The 19,038-nt window shown below is 46.5% G+C and overlaps 1 protein-coding gene across 2 annotated transcripts in view; it reads left to right on the top strand.

Annotated features, from left to right (window-relative positions):
* KIAA1549 overlaps window positions 1-19,038 on the top strand; it is a 152,088-nt gene that overhangs the window by 89,959 nt on the left and 43,091 nt on the right. The window contains exons 9-12 of one of the 2 annotated variants that reach the window (XM_080664907.1): window positions 1,956-2,133; window positions 5,858-6,042; window positions 14,048-14,238; window positions 16,118-16,206. In XM_080664907.1, the coding sequence (XP_080521033.1) occupies window positions 1,956-2,133; window positions 5,858-6,042; window positions 14,048-14,238; window positions 16,118-16,206 (643 nt within the window). Of the gene's footprint in view, window positions 1-1,955; window positions 2,134-5,857; window positions 6,043-14,041; window positions 14,239-16,117; window positions 16,207-19,038 lie in introns of both variants that reach the window. The other variant, XM_080664906.1, reaches the window with a different exon arrangement.

Genomic DNA, 19,038 nt, shown 5'->3' with positions numbered 1-19,038 from the left:
CTCTGAGATGCAAGGAGGTTGACCCATCCTTCCATCTCAGGGATGAAGCCCACTTAATCATGGTGTATAATCCTCTTAATGTACTGTTGAATTTGGTTTGCTAGTATTTTGTTGAGAAATTTTGCATCTATGTTCATTGGATATATTGATCTTTAGTTTACTTTTCTGATAGTGTCCTTACCTGACTTTGGTATCAGGATAATGTTGGCTTCATAAAACAGGTTTGGGAGCATTCCCTCCTCTTCAGTTGTTGGGAAATTTTTGAGAAGGATTGGTGTTAACTCTTTAAATGTTTGTTATAATTTGTCAGTGAGACCCATCTGGTCCTGGGCTTTTCTCTGTTAGGAATTTTTTGATTATTGCCTTCTATCTCTTTACTTGTTACTGGTCTGTTCAGATATTCTGTTTCTTCATGATTTCGTTTTGGTAGTTTGAATGGTTCTAGGAATTAATCCATTTCTTCTAGGTTGTCCAATTTGTTGGTGTAAAATTATTTATAGCAGTCTCTTTTGATCCTTTCTATTTCTGTGATATATATTGTAATACCTCCTCTGTCTTTTATAATTTTTGAGAATTCTCATTTTTTCTTGGTTAGTGTAGCTAAACGTTTGTTAATTTTGTTTATCTTTTCAAAGAACCAGCTCATTTTGTTAATTTCTTTTATTGTTTTCCTGTTCTCTATTTGATTTATTTCTGCTGTAATCTTTATTATTTCCTTCTGCTAACTTTGGGCTTAGTTTTTTCTTCATATTCTACTAGTAGTTCCTTGATTTGTAAATTGATTGCTTATTTGAGATATTTCTTTTTCATGGTGTATACATTTATAGCTATAAACATTTTTCTTATAACTGTTTTTGCTGCATCTCATAAGTTTTGGTATGTTGTGTTTTCTGCTTTCATTTGTTTTAAGGTATTTTCTTATTTTTCTTTTGATCTTTTCTTTGGTCCATTGGTTGTTTCAGGAGTGTGTTCTTTAATTTCCACGTATTTGTGAATTTTCCAGCTTTCCTTCTATTATTGATTCTAGTTTCACTATTGTGGTCGGAAAAGAGACTTGATAAAATTTCTTGCGTTTGTTGAGACTATTTTTGTGGCCTAGTATATGGTCTAGCCTGGAAAATGTTCTGTGTGCACTTGAATGTGTATTCTGCCATTGGATGTAATTTTCTGTATATCTCTCTTAGGTTTCTTTGGTCTGTAGTGTTGTTCAAATCTGCTATTTCCTTATTGATTATTTCTCTGAATGATCTATCCATTATTAAGGATGGGGTCTTAAAGAATGTGTGAGAGTTTTTATCCCAAGAGCAGTGGCTCTCAAACGGTGATGATTTTGCTCCCCCCAGGGCACATTTTGGCATGGCCTGGAGACATTCTGCTTGTCACCACTGGTGAGGGAGGGCATGGCTGTTACCTCTGGCTTCTGGCAAGTAGAGGGAAGGGATGCTTCTAAACATCTTATAGTGCTTGGTACAGACCTTCACATCTAAGAATTATCTGGACCGAAATGGCAATAGTACCAATGTTGAGAAGCCCTGCCCCAGAAGAACAGAGAGAAAATACTAACAGATTCAAGGAGCAATTAGATAGAACCACTAATAGTTCCTTTGTGGTTGATGCTGTGAGGACAGGAGCATCCTCCCATGACACATTGGAGCTTCTTGGTAGATTCCTGGATTGGCAAGCCTGTGGTCTGTGTATCCTCCCGGCCTTTTGTCTCAGAGAAGCCTCTGAGCAATCCGAAGCTCCTTCATTATTCTACACAGAGGAACTTTCCCTTTAGCGGACCCCCTTCCCACCAAGAGAGCATTGTAGGGATTCTGGAACCCGAAATGATGTAAGGAGCTTAGGATGAGGATGAATAAATGCTGAATAACACAGTCAAGGTTGAGTGCCTAGAGAAAGGGCATCTGGACACATGAGCTTCTAAAACGCTGTTGGTTTCCGTTGTCTTTCAGGTGGTAAACGTGTCGCGGCTGGAGGGAGATGACGATCCCGTGCAGCTCATCTACTTTGTGGAGGATCAAGACGGGGAAAGACTCAGTGCAGTCAAGTCTTCAGACCTGATCAACAAGATAGACATCCAGAGAGCGGCCATTATCTTGGGTTACCGAATTCAAGGCGCTGTTGCCCAACGTGAGTGCCTGAGGCTTGGCCCCTGAGTAGCCATCTGTGCTGTGCTGTGCTGGGCTCGAAGGCCAGTCTTTCCCTGACAGTGAACTCTGAACGTACAGCATTCTTATGTGGCTGTAGTAGACGTATGCCTTCCACCCGTATTATTAAACGGCCCTTACATTAGATGTTCGTTGTTAGCATGTATTTGAAAAGACCTTCTTTATTTCAATTGCTTGTGGTGAAAGCCTTCACTGCTATTTTTTCTACCTAGTATTTTGTATTCATAGCATTCATAGTGAGTTATAGTACCTTAAGTTAACGTTAATACTTTTTCCCCTACTCCGGTGCTATTTCTCTTTTCAGAAATTTGTCTTAGGTAAAATAACGTGTTTTCTCTGTATTTATTCCAGAATCTTACATGTCATTTTGAACGTTGGTGGGGACAGTGAGTCACACAGGAAGCTGGGCGGTGCCCTCTGCATTTATTGGCTTCCTTCTGGGTCTTTCAGCACAAAGCAGCCCTTGATCCTCACCCTTTTCAATCCTGTTTGCCTCCCACCCTAGCCTCACACCGCTCCACTATTTAGAAAGAGGTTATTTTGATATTTCTTTATTATTTTTGGAAGATACGAGGCCCCTCTCTCCTGGCAAAGGCTGCTCTCAGTACTTTTTTCCAACTCACAGATTTTGGGTATTTAAAATTAAGAAAAGGAGTGGCACGAAAGAGTGTATTTCTCTCTAAATATACCTTTATGAACCAGACTGCCATATATATATATATATATTTTTTTTATTGATTTCAGAGAGGAAGGGAGAGGGAGAGAGAGAGATGGAAACATCAATGATGAGAAAATCATTGATCGGCTGCCTCCTGCAGGCCCCCTACTGGGGACCGAGCCCACAACCCAGGCATGTGCCCTTAACCGGAATTGAACCCAGGACCCTTCAGTCCACAGGCCGGCGCTCTGTCCACTGAACCAAACCAGCTAGGGCCAGACTGCTATTTTAATGTGACTATTTTTCCTTTATGATCCTGAGAGCAATCCTTGTAAAAGCTCAGTGATACTTGCTTCCAACAGAAAAGGGTAGGTAAGGGTTTAGAAGGGACTCAGCATCAGAGAACATTGGAAAACTGTAGAGCAAAAACGTAGGTAACAAAGGCAGTTTTTAAAATGACAGCTGTGAAATGATTTTTGGCAATGGAAGATTCTTCATGAACTCTATACTTGTCCCTGGACACTAACCAGGACAAGGGCTAATGGGTACGCTTTCTCCATTTTATAAAAGACGGGAGACTTACAGCAAATAACCATTGGTGGTGTGTGTATTTGAGATATAATTATATATTAGTGTGTTCTATTTCAAAGCAGTGAGGAAAAATAAAGCACGTACTTACCTTTTTTTCATATATGACATTCCTGGTTGTCGGAGAGGTGTTGCACTCCAGAGAAACACTTCACCTTTTGAAAAGATGAATTGGTCCTGGCTGCTGTGGCTCAGTTGGTTGGGCGTCATCCATGCACCAAAAGGTTGCTGGTTTGATTCCCAGTCAGGGCACATGTCAGGGTTGCAGGCTTAGTCCCCGGTAGGGGCATGCAGGAGGCAGCCAATCGATGTTTCGCTTTCACATCAATATTTCTCTCTCTCTCTCTCTCTCTCTCTCTCTCTCTCTCTCTCTCTCAAAATCAATAAAAATATTTAAAAACAACGATAAATTGCAGTAGGGTATGGGCACCTTTCAAGCTCACTTCCAACTGTGGTGATAGTTTTTTCTTTGCACCTCTCTTTCCTCCTTTTCGTGCTAAAAACCACAAGGGTAACAGTCCTGGAATTGGAATCCCTACCCAATACCAGGGCCAGCTCGAGGCAGCTGTGGGCCCTGGGTCAGGGCCTTGTTGTGATCAACTGTGCCTCTTCCAGGGTTCCACTAGGTTAGGACTAAAAAGAACATCTAGTTGTCCCAGCCTCTCCATGTGATTCTGTCCTTCCTTCTATATTGTTTGTTTTCATGCAAAATGAGCTATATTTAGGCCAAATTTAAAGATACAGATTTTTATCACTCTGTTATCTTTCTATTTCCCGCGTAGGCTGTGCTCTGGAACTCGGGCCTCCTGCATAGTGCATGTGCTATAGAGGGCCGGCTCCCCTCCCTCCCTCTCTCCGGAGCCTCAACCCAAACTTAAAGCAGCACCGAGAATCATTTGTGTTGTTAACATCCTTGAGCAGGAAGGAACCTTTCGATCCCCCGCATGTGTTAACCATTAGAGGATGTGAAAAGAGCGTCAAGTGTGGTCCCTGCCCATGACGACTGAGATGTATTTGAAAAGATGAGACTTAGAGCCATGACCATATGGATGAGCAAAGCAGTCTAGTACGTCAGTGTGGTACATTTATGTAATAAAATACATCTTAAAAGAAATAGTAAGGTCCTGCCTGCAAGACAGACACAGCCAGAACGAAAGGCAAAGGTGATGTCCTGGAGAGGTGGTTCTGAGTCAGCCCCAGTGGATGAGGAGGTTGGGCACAGAGGAGGGGTATTTTGGTTTTCTGAGCCTGGTGCCTGGAACCTGAGCTTTCAGAAAGCTGAGTCCTCTGAGGGATGAGTACGGAGGGCCCAGTACTGGGAGGCAGGGTTAGGGGAAGGAGCTGGTGAAGGAAATTGAGAAGGACAGAGTAATTGAACCATAATTCTCTTAAGGCCGTGGAAGATGGGGGGCTGGGGTGGGGGTGGCAGGAAGGGTGGGGAGTGGTGGATTCCAAGTAAGCTTGACTTAATTTTACTTTAGTGTTATTATTATTTTAAAAACAAGCTCTGGCCAGTTTCTATTAAAGAACATTTTTGCACAACTTGCTTTTCACCCGCTGTCCTGGCGTGCTTCTCATGATTTCAGAACCACCTGGATCAATGCTCGCCAGGCGTCACACTCCGGTGTTTTCCACACGCTGTGCCCATCCGGTCTTATTGCCACTGTGGTGATGGACCCCAGTCCCGGCCAACATGGCATGGTCTCTATTTCGGATCTCCTGAAGGCTGGGTGCCGCTGGCGAGGATGTCCCGTTTCGCTTTGCCTTGTCTGATAATTTTCAGAGTCTGCTTGTACCCCAGCACTGGTCACTTTTCAAAACGTGTTGGAACCTAGAGTTGATCGGCTCCGGTGACTTTTTGTCTTCTTTGTGGCCACCATCTTCCTGCTTTGGGTGTGGGGTGGCCCCCAACCAAGAGCAGCCACCAAGATGCCTGGGGAGCGAGAAAGGAAGTGATTTAATATGATTTTAAAATTGGCAGCTGGTACCTTGGATAAATCAATTTTGATTAAAAGCCATGTTTCAAGGGTTTAGGGAGAGACACAGGTGAGGATATAAGGCAGGGCTTGTAGCCTATATTTAGGATTTCTCCTTTTTGGTATGGAAGCATTCCTGCATTGAGAATTGAGGGGGAGCTGGTAGAATAAACAAAGTCATGAGATCTGGCGTTAACCTAGTTTCGCCATTGAATTAGCCAAGTTGCTTTAGGCACATCATACCTCTCACCGTGATCCCTAACCTGTTCACCACATAACCTTCTGTGTTGTGCTTGTTTACTTGGTCGCATTTCCTGTGCTCAGGAGATCACAGCCTTTAACCCGTTGTCTTGGGCTGAAATGACAGGAACTTCCCAGGTGTCTCCTAGAAGAAGGCACGCTCACTGCCCAGAAGGGCTGTCCAGTGAACGTGTTATTGAGAGACCTTCCTTCCTTGTCCGCAGCCGTGGACAGGGTGAAGAGGCCGTCGCCGGAGTCCCAGAGCAACAACCTCTGGGTCATCGTCGGCGTGGTCATCCCCGTGCTGGTGGTCATGGTGATCGTCGTCATCCTCTACTGGAAACTCTGCCGCACAGACAAGTTGGACTTCCAGCCCGACGCCGTGGCCAACATTCAGCAGCGTCAGAAGGTGAGGGGCGGATCCCGGTGGTTGTACACGCGTCTCGCAGGCAGGGATGGGGGAGCTCAGGCTCTCGATACTGAAAGAGAGCTAGTAGGGACATCTTTTTGCGTTAATGGTGGTGTCCCTTTGCCTTCACGTCTGCTTGCTGAGTCCCTAGTTCTTCTGTAGTATTAACTGTATGCAAGAAGGTGACGCTGTGTAAAGGCTTAGCCATGCCTCCGAGAACCACTGACTTCCACTGAGATTTTGTTTTTGAGACCGTCAGTTTGAAGATCTCATCTGTTCTGGGTATGAATTCTAATTTCTTTTAACCCTGGATGTCTTCAGAGAACAGGAGCAAAGGGAGATTTTTCTCAGATCTGTGTGTCTGTGTCTTCCAGTCACTCCTTCCCTGGATGACTCCTTTATTTTCCATCCACCTGTTGCAAGCCCACCCGTCCACCTTGATCAAGAGCACTTAGTCATTAAAGAATGGTAATGCATGCCATAAACATTTTAACTTAAAATACACGAATAGGTACTTAATTGACATCTTTCAGCATACTTCGTCTTTATTTTTTTTTTTTTTTAGTATTTGTCTACTGAGAGGAATTCCCTGTGGTCCTTCTTATAATAAATGCCCATCAGTGCAGTTGTCAGTTTGGGTTTCTTTAGAGAAAAGCAGAGCAACCTGAGTGCGAAGTTCTCCAGGTTTTTCAATCCCCTCACCCTGTCCTGCAGTCTTTTCGGATTGACTCCTAATTGGACAACAGCTTCTTGTCCCTGTCTCCTAAAGCACTCAATTTCGTTTTTATAGTAGTAGCAATTCTCTTCTCACATGGTTCACCAGTTCCTGCAATATTTAATTGTCACATGCAAGTTTCAGAGCAAGGATGTTGACTCCTGGTCGGTATCTAATTCACCTGGTGTGAGCAATAACATGCCAAGTACGAGAGAACTCACTCCCTGCCGACATTTAGGGATCATCACGTGCGATCAGCCATTGCTAAGGGAATGGAAAGTGGTCATGAACCTATGTATTTATTAACATGTACCTTCTACTCAAAAAGTCAGAGGGCTCACTCAGCTCTACAAGTTGGATAAGAAAAAGCAAATAAGAAACAAAGAATTGCCTGATTCACCTTTGAATTTTATTCTCATCGTGTGAGTATAAAAAATTCTGGGCATGACAAACCTAGACCTGCTGAATGAAAAAATAAATATTGTTTTTACATTTATTTCAGGTCTGTAAAAGTAAACGAAGAGTATTCTTTTTCTTATGAATTAACTAAGAAATGCAAAATCTTGGTTAAGTTGCTAGTATATGGTTATCAAGTATGTTGGAAGCATTTTATACGTCAGTATTCTAGTTGTGACGTGTCTTCATGTGTTTTTTACCTACTTTGCCAAGGTTGTTTCGTTGTCAGACAAACGAATGGCACGGAAAAAAACCTGGGAAAAAATTCCTTGCTATTCCACATGACTCAGAGTGTGAATTTCATTGTAACGAGATCAGCAATAGATTTGGACATTTTTTGTTCTGGTGCAGAGTCCGGTTTCAGAGAGATGTAACCAGGGTAGATGGCTGTGCATTTAGGTCTCTTGTTCCTCAGTTCCTAATGTAAACACTCACTGTGGGAGCCCATCCATTATCTGTTACCTCAAGAAGCTATCAGAGGACAGCGTCTCTGAGGTCAAAACAGGGTAGTCCCCAAGCGTTCTCCTCCTCCCACTTTTACTTCCGAGATATTGTCACATCCCAGATGTGGCTATGAGGCAGAGGGGCAGAGTTTCCAACGGAAACGCCAGCCTTTGCAGTTGCTCAGGCGTTTTTACAGCATGTTCACAGGGAAGGCCTCCTGCGTGGAGCCTCCCCAAGAGATGGAGTGTCTTGCTCGGAGGGCAGCACCCCGACGTTTCAGAAGCACGGGCTTTGTTCTGCTGGCACAGGAGCCCCCGTCTAGACTTAGCAAGTGTTTTCAGTAGGAAAAGGATGGTCACTGAGGTGACTGTAGGAGTGCCTCTGCTGTTCTGGGTGCCTTTCTGTTTTCCCTCTCTCCCTTCTGCTCACCCCACCCCTGACGCTGCCTCCCTGCTACTCTGAAGTCTTGTAGCAAACCCCAGAGCTATGAACATCTGGAAACAATAAATCTGGTGAGCAAAAATCCACACCCCCTTCCCCTGTAAGGAAAAGGAAACCTCTTCAGATTGTCTGGGAGTAGATTAGGTTTGAAATATGATAGAGGGAGAGGCCTTCTGTCATATTTGGAAGCAGGGTTCTTGCTTCTTTCTAATAATAAAGAAAAACACCCTAACCTGTGCCTTTCTTTTTATCTGTATTCTCTTTCATCTGTAGCCTGAAGTCATCACTTGTCACTGTTCCCCAAAGAACTCCAGCTTGGACCCGCCTTGCCCCACAGAGGTTCTATTTAAAGATGCGAATGGCATGGGCTACCTGCTGCTGGTCCCATGGAAACGTGTTTCTTCTGTTGGGGACAGGCCACACCCTGTTGTTGGTTCAGGACTGGAGTTCCGTTCCTGGCTGGCTGGCACTGTGGGCAGCCAGGTGGAGCTGCCTTAGACACCCATGCTCATTCGCCAGACACTAAGCATGTGCTCAGAGCCGAGCAGGCCAGGCTGGGTGACAGGCACAGATGACATGTAGTCCTGCTCTCTAGGGCTTTGGTACGGGAGAAGGACAAGGCCTACAGTGGCTGACGCAGTCACGGTGTCAGGCCTTCTAGGGTGCTGTAGGAGCGGGAGGAGGGGCCGCCCCCCCACTCTCGGTGACGGGCTGCTTCTGACTTCTGAGAGGAGGTGATGCAGGGCTGACGGGCAGGGATAAAGCCAGATGAGGTGGGCCCAGGCGGAGGGAAGGGCACAGAGCTCAGGAAGGCTGGGACAAGGTCGAATGGAAGGGCACAGCCAAAGCTGAGGAGACAGAGGCGGGCAAGAGCCAGGCCCGGAGAGGTTTGTAGGACACGGAAGGGTTGGAAGGGATGCTGGAGGCAGTGGGGACCCACCGAGGGTTTTCGGCAGGGAGAGCAGCTGGAGCATCTGTTTGGGATGGTCACCTCGGGGGCAGTGTGGCCGTGGATTGAAGAGACGCTCAGCCAAGTTCAGCTTGCCCCCTGTGCTTGCTCTTCGATTCTCTGCTAGGATCCTGTGAGGCCTCACAGAGGTGTTTCTAGTTCACCCGCAGTCAGGTGACCCTGACCTGCTGTGGCCTGGGGGCAGCAGAATCTTGGAGCTCTGCTCTCCCAGACCTCAAGACCTGAGGGTGGCTGGGGCCCCATGCAGACACACACACACACACACACACACACACACACACACACACACACACGGTAACAACTTTGTCTGGTCCTCACCACTGTGGAGACATCACGTGGTCGCGGTGAGCTTTCACAGGCCACAGCCATCAAATTGTAAGTGCTTAAACAACGGCGTTCCCTTTGAGATCGCAGATTTTCATTTAGACTCTGCTGGGATTGCTCTGTGGTTTCCTTTGTCATCTTAGTGCTCCTTTCCAGGGGTTCAGACTCACCGAGTACTGGGGACTTCACTCTGTCTTGTTCCATCTGGGTCGTATTATATTTATGGCTCACGTGTTTTAAAATTCATCAGGCGTCTCTCCTGTTCCCTGGCTGACCTGCTCCACAAGGCCTCCCTGACTTGTCAGTGACATATTCCGGTAGGGTACTGATCCTGGGGCCTGTCCCCTTTGTGATATATTAAATAAAGAAGGAACAGCCTGGCCAGTGTGGTTCAGTGGTTGAGGGTTGACCTATGAACTAGGAGGTCATGGTTAGATTCCCTGTCAGGGCACATGCCCGGCTTGGGGCTTGAATCCCCAGTGGCGGGGAGGGGGCATGCAGGAGGCAGCTAATTGATGATTCTCTCTAATCATTGATGTTTCTATCTCTCTCTCCCTCACTTCCTTTCTCTGAAATCAGTAAAACATAATTTAAAAAAAGGAACAAAATAGTTATCCTTACTCAGAAGTAACTGGGTCCTAATGTGAATATTAAGGCACTAATTAATCGCTACCTTTTTTTTTTTTATAAAATACGAATTCGGGTTTATTCTGCATATGGAAGCTGGAGGCACAGTACAACCAGACTTAACTTTAGATTTAAAAAAAAGTAGAAGAAATAGAAAAACTAGGAAAAGTGTACCAGAAAGTAGGGTTGAAATGAAAGTAGCTAATTCCATAAGTGAGGGGGGGGCGGTCAGTGATTTCTTTAATTTTTTCCTTCTGTGTGTAAATGGCTTTTGTTTTGTGCGTAAGTACAGATTAGTTGCCAAATTTCTATTGTTGTGGAAGGTGGTGACTCACCGAGCCTGTGGGAAGTGTAAGGATCTAATGGGTATATTTAGAGATGTTAGTGGGAATCAGCAAGAAGCCAGCAGGGCTTCAAGGCTATGGTGGATGTCTGTTCCATTTATGGCATACACCCTTTTCTTGATTCCCCACAAAATTCAATAGGTTTTCTGGGTCAGCTGACCTTTTTGAAATCCTTTCCGTCATCACCTGTTTGTAGAGTGTGTACCATGTGTCACATCCTGTTGCTGAATTAAGGAAGTTTGTATCAGAATGTGTATCTACAGCTTTATCTGATGCCTGGGAACGCTTAGCTGACTGTGTGTATTAAGTCCTTGATGTTTATCAACCAAGAGCAATAAGAATGCTGTCAGTCTCATTTGTAAGGTACTTTGACATATGCATATATTTGGTTGTTTCATGAGCCCTGAGAGTTGGTCAGCGAAGACCTTTAGTTCCTAGACTTGGGGTACACAGGCTGCACCATAGAGACAGTGTGGTTCATATTTTTCCCTTATCCTCTTTGGAGAGCTTTGCTTAGAGGAGGTCTCCAATCTGTGACTTCTCCTTCAAATTAAAAAAAAATTATTTCTTCCACTTAGAAAAAATGATTAACTTTAGAGAGAGAGGAAGGGAAAGGGGGGGGGGGAGAGAGAGAGTAACATTGATGTGAGAGCGAGGCATCAATCAGCTGCCTCCTGCATGCTCCCCACCAGGGATCAAGCCTGAAACCTGACCGGGAATTGAACCAGGAACCCTCCGGCACACGGGATGATGCCCAACCAACTGAGCCACACCATGGCTTCTCCTTCAATTTTGACAAAGCAAACCATCTGCCTCACAAAAGAGAGTGTTTCCCAGTCACTAGAGGCATTTACTTTCTTACTGGGGAATATACCAAAAAGGGTTTTACCAGGATTGATAAGATGATGTTGATGGTGATGATTAGATGACTGTTGATTATAACTGTTATTCTTTCGTTTAGAGGCACCCTGTTTATGGAGCTAAAATGAGGTGTCGCTGGGGGGAAAGCAGCCTCGTGGGTGAGAGGTGCGTCTCTCTTCTGTAAAGTAGGAGGTCTTCTATGAAAGGAGGCTGGACAGGGGGACCAGCCTGGTGCCCAGATCACCGGCGCACTCAGGAAAATCACGTTTAGGTGAGAGCATATGAAGAGGTTGTCCACCTGGAATTTGATTCCCTTAAGGAGACTACGTGCCTCTAGAAAGGTGTGCACCCCCAGGGATTTGGTGTGCTAATCCAGTCTCAGGGATGAGGATTTATCCTGGGGGTGGAGGGGGGTGGGGAGCCATGGAGCAGCAGGTTGGGTTTATTGTTTTCGAAACAGCATTCCTGAGCCGAGGGGTGTGTGGCAGTCACACACTGTCTGTGTGGGGGAGTAGCCTGCTCTTGAAACATGATATCATCGATTTAGAAAATATAGATAGGCCAGCCTTTGCCTTTTGTTTCCAAGCAACATCTTTGTAAATTATATTTACAGTAAGTTTTGTCTCCCTCTGCTGGCATAAGTCATGATTGCAGACTTACTCTCCGACCCCATTAATCCTGGATTTTTAGTGCTAAAAAGAGGTTAGAGTTAGAGATCACAAATCTAAGCCATTAGTGTTGTTCCTCATCTGTGCATAAAGTTGGCACAAATACAACAAAACCTTGTGCTTCTACACATGGCCTCTTGGCTAAAATAATTCCTTAGATGGGTTTGCCTATGCCTCTTGACTGATAGGACTACCTGTGGTTGTGGGACACAGCCTGGCCGGGAGGGCTCAGTCTTGCACGTGGCCTTCCTGCTGGCAATGAGAAGACCCTGGAGATGACTACTTATATGCAGTTTATTGTCCTACTAGAGGCCCGGTGCATGGATTTGTGCACCGGTGGGGTACCTCGGCCAGGCCTGCGGGAATCGGGCTAAAACCAGCTCCCCGACATCCCATGAGGGGTCCTGGATTGTGAGAGGGCACAGGCCAGGCTGAGGGACCTCACCAGTGCGCGATCGGGGCTGGGGAGGGACCGCAGGAGGGCTCCAGGGCGTGTCCAGCCTGTCTCGCCCAGTCCCAATTCCAGACCCCAGCAGCAAGCTAACCTATTGGTTGGAACATCTGCCCCCTGGTGGTCAGTGCACGTCATAGCGACTGGTTGAACAGTCGAACGGTTGGACACGTAGCATATTAGGCTTTTATTATATAGGATGCTCTGCAAGCTCGAATTAAGGAGACTGTTAATACCTAGTGGTGCCCCACCTTTACTGTCCACGTATCCATATACGTGAGCATCTCTCCTGTCTTAGCACAGGCTGAGAAGCTGAGGCCTGGACCTGTGATTGCAGACTCGTGGGGTCTTGGTTGTGGGTTTGGTGTGGGTGTCTGGTTGGGACGTAGGCCTCCTGCATATGCCAGTGTGACAGGTGGACTTTTTCAAAGACCCCTTTCTCCTCATCACTGTGCCCTGATTTCTCTCCTTTCTATAAATTCTTTACTCCCTTTACTTCTATTATATTGAACGGTTCACATTCTTTTCTTGCTTTTTTTTTTTTTTGAAGTAGGCTTCTGTTTTGTTCTTGGCTTCCTTTTTTCCTCTCTGGGTCCCAAACTATTAGATGTCCTCCAACGTTTTATTCATGGACTGTTTTCATCTTAAAATACTGTCAACTCCCCCACATGTCACCTTCTAGACAGATGCTCTCGGAGTCGCATCTCCAGCCTGGCGTCCCCCAGGCTTCTGTCCTCCGACTCCAGCCACACAGCTGCTTTCCTTTGGAGCTGTTTTTTGCCATTTCAACCCAAGCCTGTTTAAAGCAAAACCTGACTTTGTGTTTCCTCAGGGCATCGTTCCTTCATGACTCACCCCTTCCCCTCCGTGTCACTTCCACTGTTCCGGGTCCCCTGCTGGTTATCACTGGCTCTCTCTCTCCTTTGCCTCTTGCGTCTGGTCGGTGTCCAGTCCCTCCTGCCTGGTCTGTAGCTTGCTTCCTCCCTCCCTCCCTCCCTCCCTCCCTCCCTCCCTCCCTCCCTCCCTCCCTTCCTTCCTTCCTTCCTTCCTTCCTCCCCATTTTCTTTGCTAAGACTTTGGGCTCCACTCTTGTCATTCCATGCATGTGGAACTATTGGGCCCTTTCCCTAGTCCCTTTGTGTCCTGTCTGCTTGAATTTTAGAAATCTGCCTCTTTAGAAATATGTAGTGGCTTCTCTGCTCTAGAAGCTGGCATTTGGAGTCGTCCACATGCAGGCCGGCCTTCTCTCACTCCCTGTATTCTGACCCGTCTGGAGTAGTTAATGAGATCTCTGCCCAGCCTCAAGGGGTTTCTCTGGTCCCTGACACAATCCGGATCACGCTCTGTGTCCCACCTCTCTATTTCTGAGTTCTGTCTGTCCTCCGAGTCCTGACACAAGTCCCCGTTTCTCTATGGAATATTGTGCCCGTGTCACTGTCGCTGGGATTGCATAGCACATGGTTATGCTCTATGACAGCGGGTTGGGGATCGTCCTAGGGTGTCTAGCTATTTAATCCTTGTACTCTTTAAGTTTTTGCAAGTACCCATCTTTTCTGCAAACTCAAGGTATAAACGGCCCCTTGTACACATTTGACGTTTCAGAGATGTTGGTGGAATTGCAGGCACGATCTCGCCAGCCTCACAGGCTCCTTTATGGTCATCAGAGTTCAGATCGACCGACTCGCCTCTTTGTTTTAGTTGCAGATCCCCAGTGTGAAGGGGTTTGATTTTGCCAAGCAGCACCTGGGGCAGCACAATAAGGACAACATACTGATTATTCACGAGCCCGCTCCGCTGCCGGGGCCTGTGAAGGACCACACCACGCCCTCCGAAAATGGAGATGTCCCGAGCCCCAAGGCCAAGGTCCCCTCCAAGAACGTCCGCCATCGAGGAAGGTTGGTGTTGGGCTTTCTGCATTGTACTCTGTCGTGAAGCATGTTTCCGTTTTCAGTTTGTCAGTTTCCGGCATCAGAAGGGCCGACGGAGAAAATTGCCCACGTCTGCAGCCCAGGAGACTGACCACAGCTTTCCCCAAGTCAGCGAGCCCGAGGGCCACTCGAATGGACCACTGGCGGAGGCTGTCTGCTCTCTTTCCCCAGTGCATTTAAGATTACGAATCACTGTCCATCATGGTTTGGCGGTCCCCCTGTGACTTGATTAGGGATTGGCCAGCTGAAGAGTATACTGTATATTCTGGGTGAACAAGCTTGGCCTTCTGGAAATGATATCAGAAACGATGTCTAAAAGGTGCATAGCACACGATACACACCCAGTATTGGCTTTGTCCTGGCCCATCATGTCTTCTTGCTCTGTCTGCAGGTGACCTTCCTTTATCACAGCTTTCTATCTTTTTAAAAGTATATTTTTATTGATTTCAGAGAGGAAGAGAGAGAGAGAGAGAGAGGATGATGATGATGAGAGAGAATCATTGATCAGCTGCTTCCTGCACGCCCCACACTGGGGATTGAGCCTGTAACCCAGGCATGTGCCCTGACCGGGAATCAAACTGTGACCTCCTGGTTCATGGGTGGACGCTCAACAACTGAGCCACACTGGTTGGGTACATCTTTCTATCTTTGCTTGATTTTTCTCTGGCGGCTGATGTCACCATTGTTAGTATGTTTGCATGGACTCTTCACCACCTCCTCCCTGCCCAGTTCCCATCTATGTTTATTTTCACTCCTCTTATCAGAGTAAAGCACATGGAGAACTGCTTGATAACGCACTGCCCGGAGGTCCCCCTCACCTCTGATGCCCTGAGAAGGGCTACAGCTCTGTTAAAGGAGACCCAGTTCAGAGTCAGGCTTTATTAAGTTGACGTTAGATCATCGTAGTCAAGCTTTGGCTACTGAAGCCTTAAATTACCAGCCTGTCTTTGAGCTTTGATACTTTGGATCCTGGTTTTCCGCTAAAAGGAAAAAAAGTAGTGTGGGCTCATACCAATATTTGAAATGATATTATAATTTCTGACATCAGAAAACCTCTCCGGGGGTTCTGGCCTAGTTTTAAGAATTTAATAGGTGATCTTTACAAAGGAAACTGCATTAAGGAGAGAGATGTTATTTGCTTAATTATCTTGCAGGCTAAGCATAGGTTAAATCATTAGGGATTATTAATATGCTAGTACATTTTTGCAGTCTTCTTTTTCTTCCCTTGTAGTCTCATCCTAAACATTTAGTCACGACATCTCAGTGGCCTGTGTGGTTAATATAATATTTTAGCATCCATCACGGGCACCAGAGTGTGTTGGCATTTCACACTGCTGTTTAATCCAGGGAGCACCAAGGGAGGGGTGCTCACTGGTAGATTTTTACTAGCCTGGTGCCCCCTTGCTATCCTTGCTCTTCAGTTATGGCATCAGATCTCAGTTGGGAATGTAGGTGTAGGCTTCTTCCAAAGACCTGGAGCTCTGTGGGGTGAATGCAGACACCTGGCTTCCTGGAGATTCTGCAGACCCAAGTAACCCCGAGCCAGACCCAGACTGCCAGGCAGGACTCTGGTCACTGAAGGACCGTCCCCTAATTTGGCCCCTGGTTTCCTAGCATTTGTTGAAATGCAGCCTGCTGAGCCATTTCCTGCACTGTTACGCTGTCTTCAAGAGGTAACTAAGTGCAATTCATGTCCTTGGATGTGCTGGACCGCGAGATAATTTTTTGGATTGTCTAATTTTTACCAGTCTTGCCTGGAAGCCTGACTTCCACATCCAGATGAGCACGACCTGCCCCTCTCTTTGCTTTCTGTTTCCTAATGCTTACATTCGTTTTGTGTCTGCAGAGTTTCGCCCTCAGATGCTGACTCTACCGTAAGTGAAGAGTCCAGTGAGAGGGAAGTGGGAGATAAGACGCCGGGCGCGGTGAATGACGGTAAGTTCCACAGAGCAGTCTGTGACTCTCCTCACTCTCCACATTCAGAGCAGTCGTGACGAGGTTCCAGTAGGCTAGGGTTTTATTCTTCAGGTGCTGAACTTAAAAAAATAATCTGTGCAATGGAATATCCGTTATCCGTATGGCGAATGTCTCAGCATCGATGGTCACTAACAGGGTGCTGGTGTCTGCGTTGGGGGTGGGCGGGTGGGTGGATGAGTGAATGAGTGGGGGAAGGGTGGGGGATGGGAGGGGCAGGCTGGAGGTTAGGGATTAAAGGAGATATGTTTTGAGGCTCATAACCACGTTCCATTCTAGTTTCAAGTCCTAACGATTTTCCTCCCTGAAGGATAAGGAAGAATCGAACTACTACTACCAGAGTCTCAAAAACTGCCTCCAGGATGTGACCTTTTTAGCATCCAATTCAAGGATTTCACAGCTGTCGCTGTTAGAAAGTTGTGTATTTGTCATAGGTCCAAGTGCATTCTGTTTGGTCTTAGCTTTTTCTTCTGGTGGATATTTCAATGTGATCAGACAGTTTAGCTTGTTTGTGTCAGATGCTATAGCTTCTTAGGCCAGGTCCAAAATGAACTTCACTCCCATTCTAAGCAGTAGTACCATAAACCCAATGCCCTGTAAAAAGATGAAGCCCACGGGTCTTACATACCTGGGAGCATTTTCTGGCATGATGACAAGGTAGCTGGGTCTTAGTTGAATAGATTCTGTTAACCAAAGTGCTAATGTAGCTCTTGAGTTTTCTGGAGATTATAGATGTTTCAGTAATGCAGAAAGAACTGGGGTGCTCAGCACATGATGTTTAATGTCTATGCTCATATATATATATATGTATATATATATAGACTAGAGGCCCGGTGCACGAAATTCGTGCATGGGGGGGGTGTGTCCCTCAGCCCACCCTGCACCCTCTCCAATCTGGGACCCCTTGAGTGATGTCTGACTACCCGTTTAGGCCCGATCCTACCTGGATCGGGCCTAAACGGGCAGTTGGACATCCCTCTCACAATCCAGGACTGCTGGCTCCCAACTGCTTGCCTGCCTGCCTTCCTGATTGCCCCAACCGCTTCTGCTTGCCAGCCTGATCACCGCCTAACCACTCTCCTGCCAGCCTGATTGATGCCTAACTGCTCCCCTGCCAGCCTGTTTGCCCCTAACTGGCCTCCCCTACAGGCCTGGTCACCCCTAACTGCCCTCTCCTGCAGGCTTGGTCCCCCCAAACTGCCCTTCCCTGCAGGCCCAGTAGCCCCCAACTTCCCTCCCCTGATCGCCCACAACTGCCTTCCCTTGCAGACCTGGTCCCTCCCAACTACCCTCCCCTGCTGGCCATCTTGTGGTGGCCATCTTGTGTCCACATGGGGTCAGTCATCTTTGACCACATGGGGGCAGCCATCTTGTGTGTTGGAGTGACAGTCAATTTGCATAATATTCTTTTATTAGATAGGAGGATTATATAGGATAGAAGCCTGGTGCATGGGTGGGGGCCGGCTGGTTTGCCCTTGAAGGGTGTCCCGGATCAGGGTGGGGGTTCCCTTGGGGCGTGGGGCGGCCTGGGTGAGGGGCCTGTGGTGGTTTGCAGGCTGGCCATGCCCCCCGGCGACCCAAGTGGAGGCCCTGGTATCTGGGGTTTATTTATCTTCTATAATTGAAACTTTGTAGCCTTGAGCAGAGCCAAGCCTCCTGCTCGCTCAGTGGCTGCAGCCATTTTTGTTGGGATTTATTTGTCTTCTATAATTGAAACTTTGTAGCCTTAAGCAGAGGCCAAGGCAGGCCAGGGCTACGGAAACTTGGCTTCCTCCATTGCCGGGGGCAACTCAAGCCTCCTGCTCACTCCATGGCTGCAGCCATCTTGTTTGGGTTAATTTGCATACTTGTTCCTGATTGGCTGGTGGGCGTGGCTTGTGGGTGTAGCAGAGGCACGGTCAATTTGCATATTACTCTTTTATTAGATAGGATATATATATATTTAAAAATATATTTTTATTGATTTCAGAGAGGAAGGGAGAAGGAGAGAGAGACAGAAACATTAATGCTGATTGGCTGCCTCCTGCACGCCCCCTACTGGGGATAGAGCCCGCAACCCAGGCATGTGCTCTGACTGGGAATCTAACCATGATCTCCTGGCTCATAGGTTGACGCTCAACCACTGAGTCATGCCGGCCAGTCTATGCTTATATTTTTTTATCACAAATTTCTCTCTATGAAAATCATACAGAGTGAATGGTATTGGGGAAATAAACAGATTCCGGACGGAGCCAGAGGGCCTGTCCTGTCACTGTCACTCTCGTGACCTTGCAATAGTCCCTCGTCCTCTGGGTGCCTGTGGGACTAAACGAGCTGGTTTCTGACGTCCCTTCCAACTTCTTCCAGGTGTTTCATTTCCATGTGAAAGAAATACCCCTTGGACTATACGGAAGAGGTTTTTCTTTGGATCCAATTTCACAGAATCTTAAAAATGACTTAGCACCATGGTAACAGGTGTGCTGTTTCAGATAGATAGGATTAAAATCTAATTTTGATCCTGGGAAAGAAATATTTGAAAAGGAGAATCAGCTCTGGAGTTTCTCAATTTCTTAGGTTACCTGAGAAAATCTTGCTTTTCGTTCCCGAGTTTAGTTCTGCTTACTGATAAGATTACAGCAAGTCTATTCTACACGGCTAACAAAAATCAAGCATTGCTCTCAACATATAGTCAAAATCCCAGTAGTAGGCATGTCAGCTTTGGGATTGAGAGGTGACGGTGGGAGGAGACGAGTGGATTAGGTGGTTTTTTTTTTTTAAATATATTTTATTGATATTTCACAGAGAGGAAGGGAG

This window comes from Plecotus auritus (genome assembly GCF_963455305.1).
Source record: "Plecotus auritus genome assembly, chromosome: 4".
Classification (NCBI taxonomy): domain Eukaryota; kingdom Metazoa; phylum Chordata; class Mammalia; order Chiroptera; family Vespertilionidae; genus Plecotus; species Plecotus auritus.
Note: the sequence above shows the minus strand (reverse complement) of the source record. Positions and strands in the feature narration are given on the sequence as shown.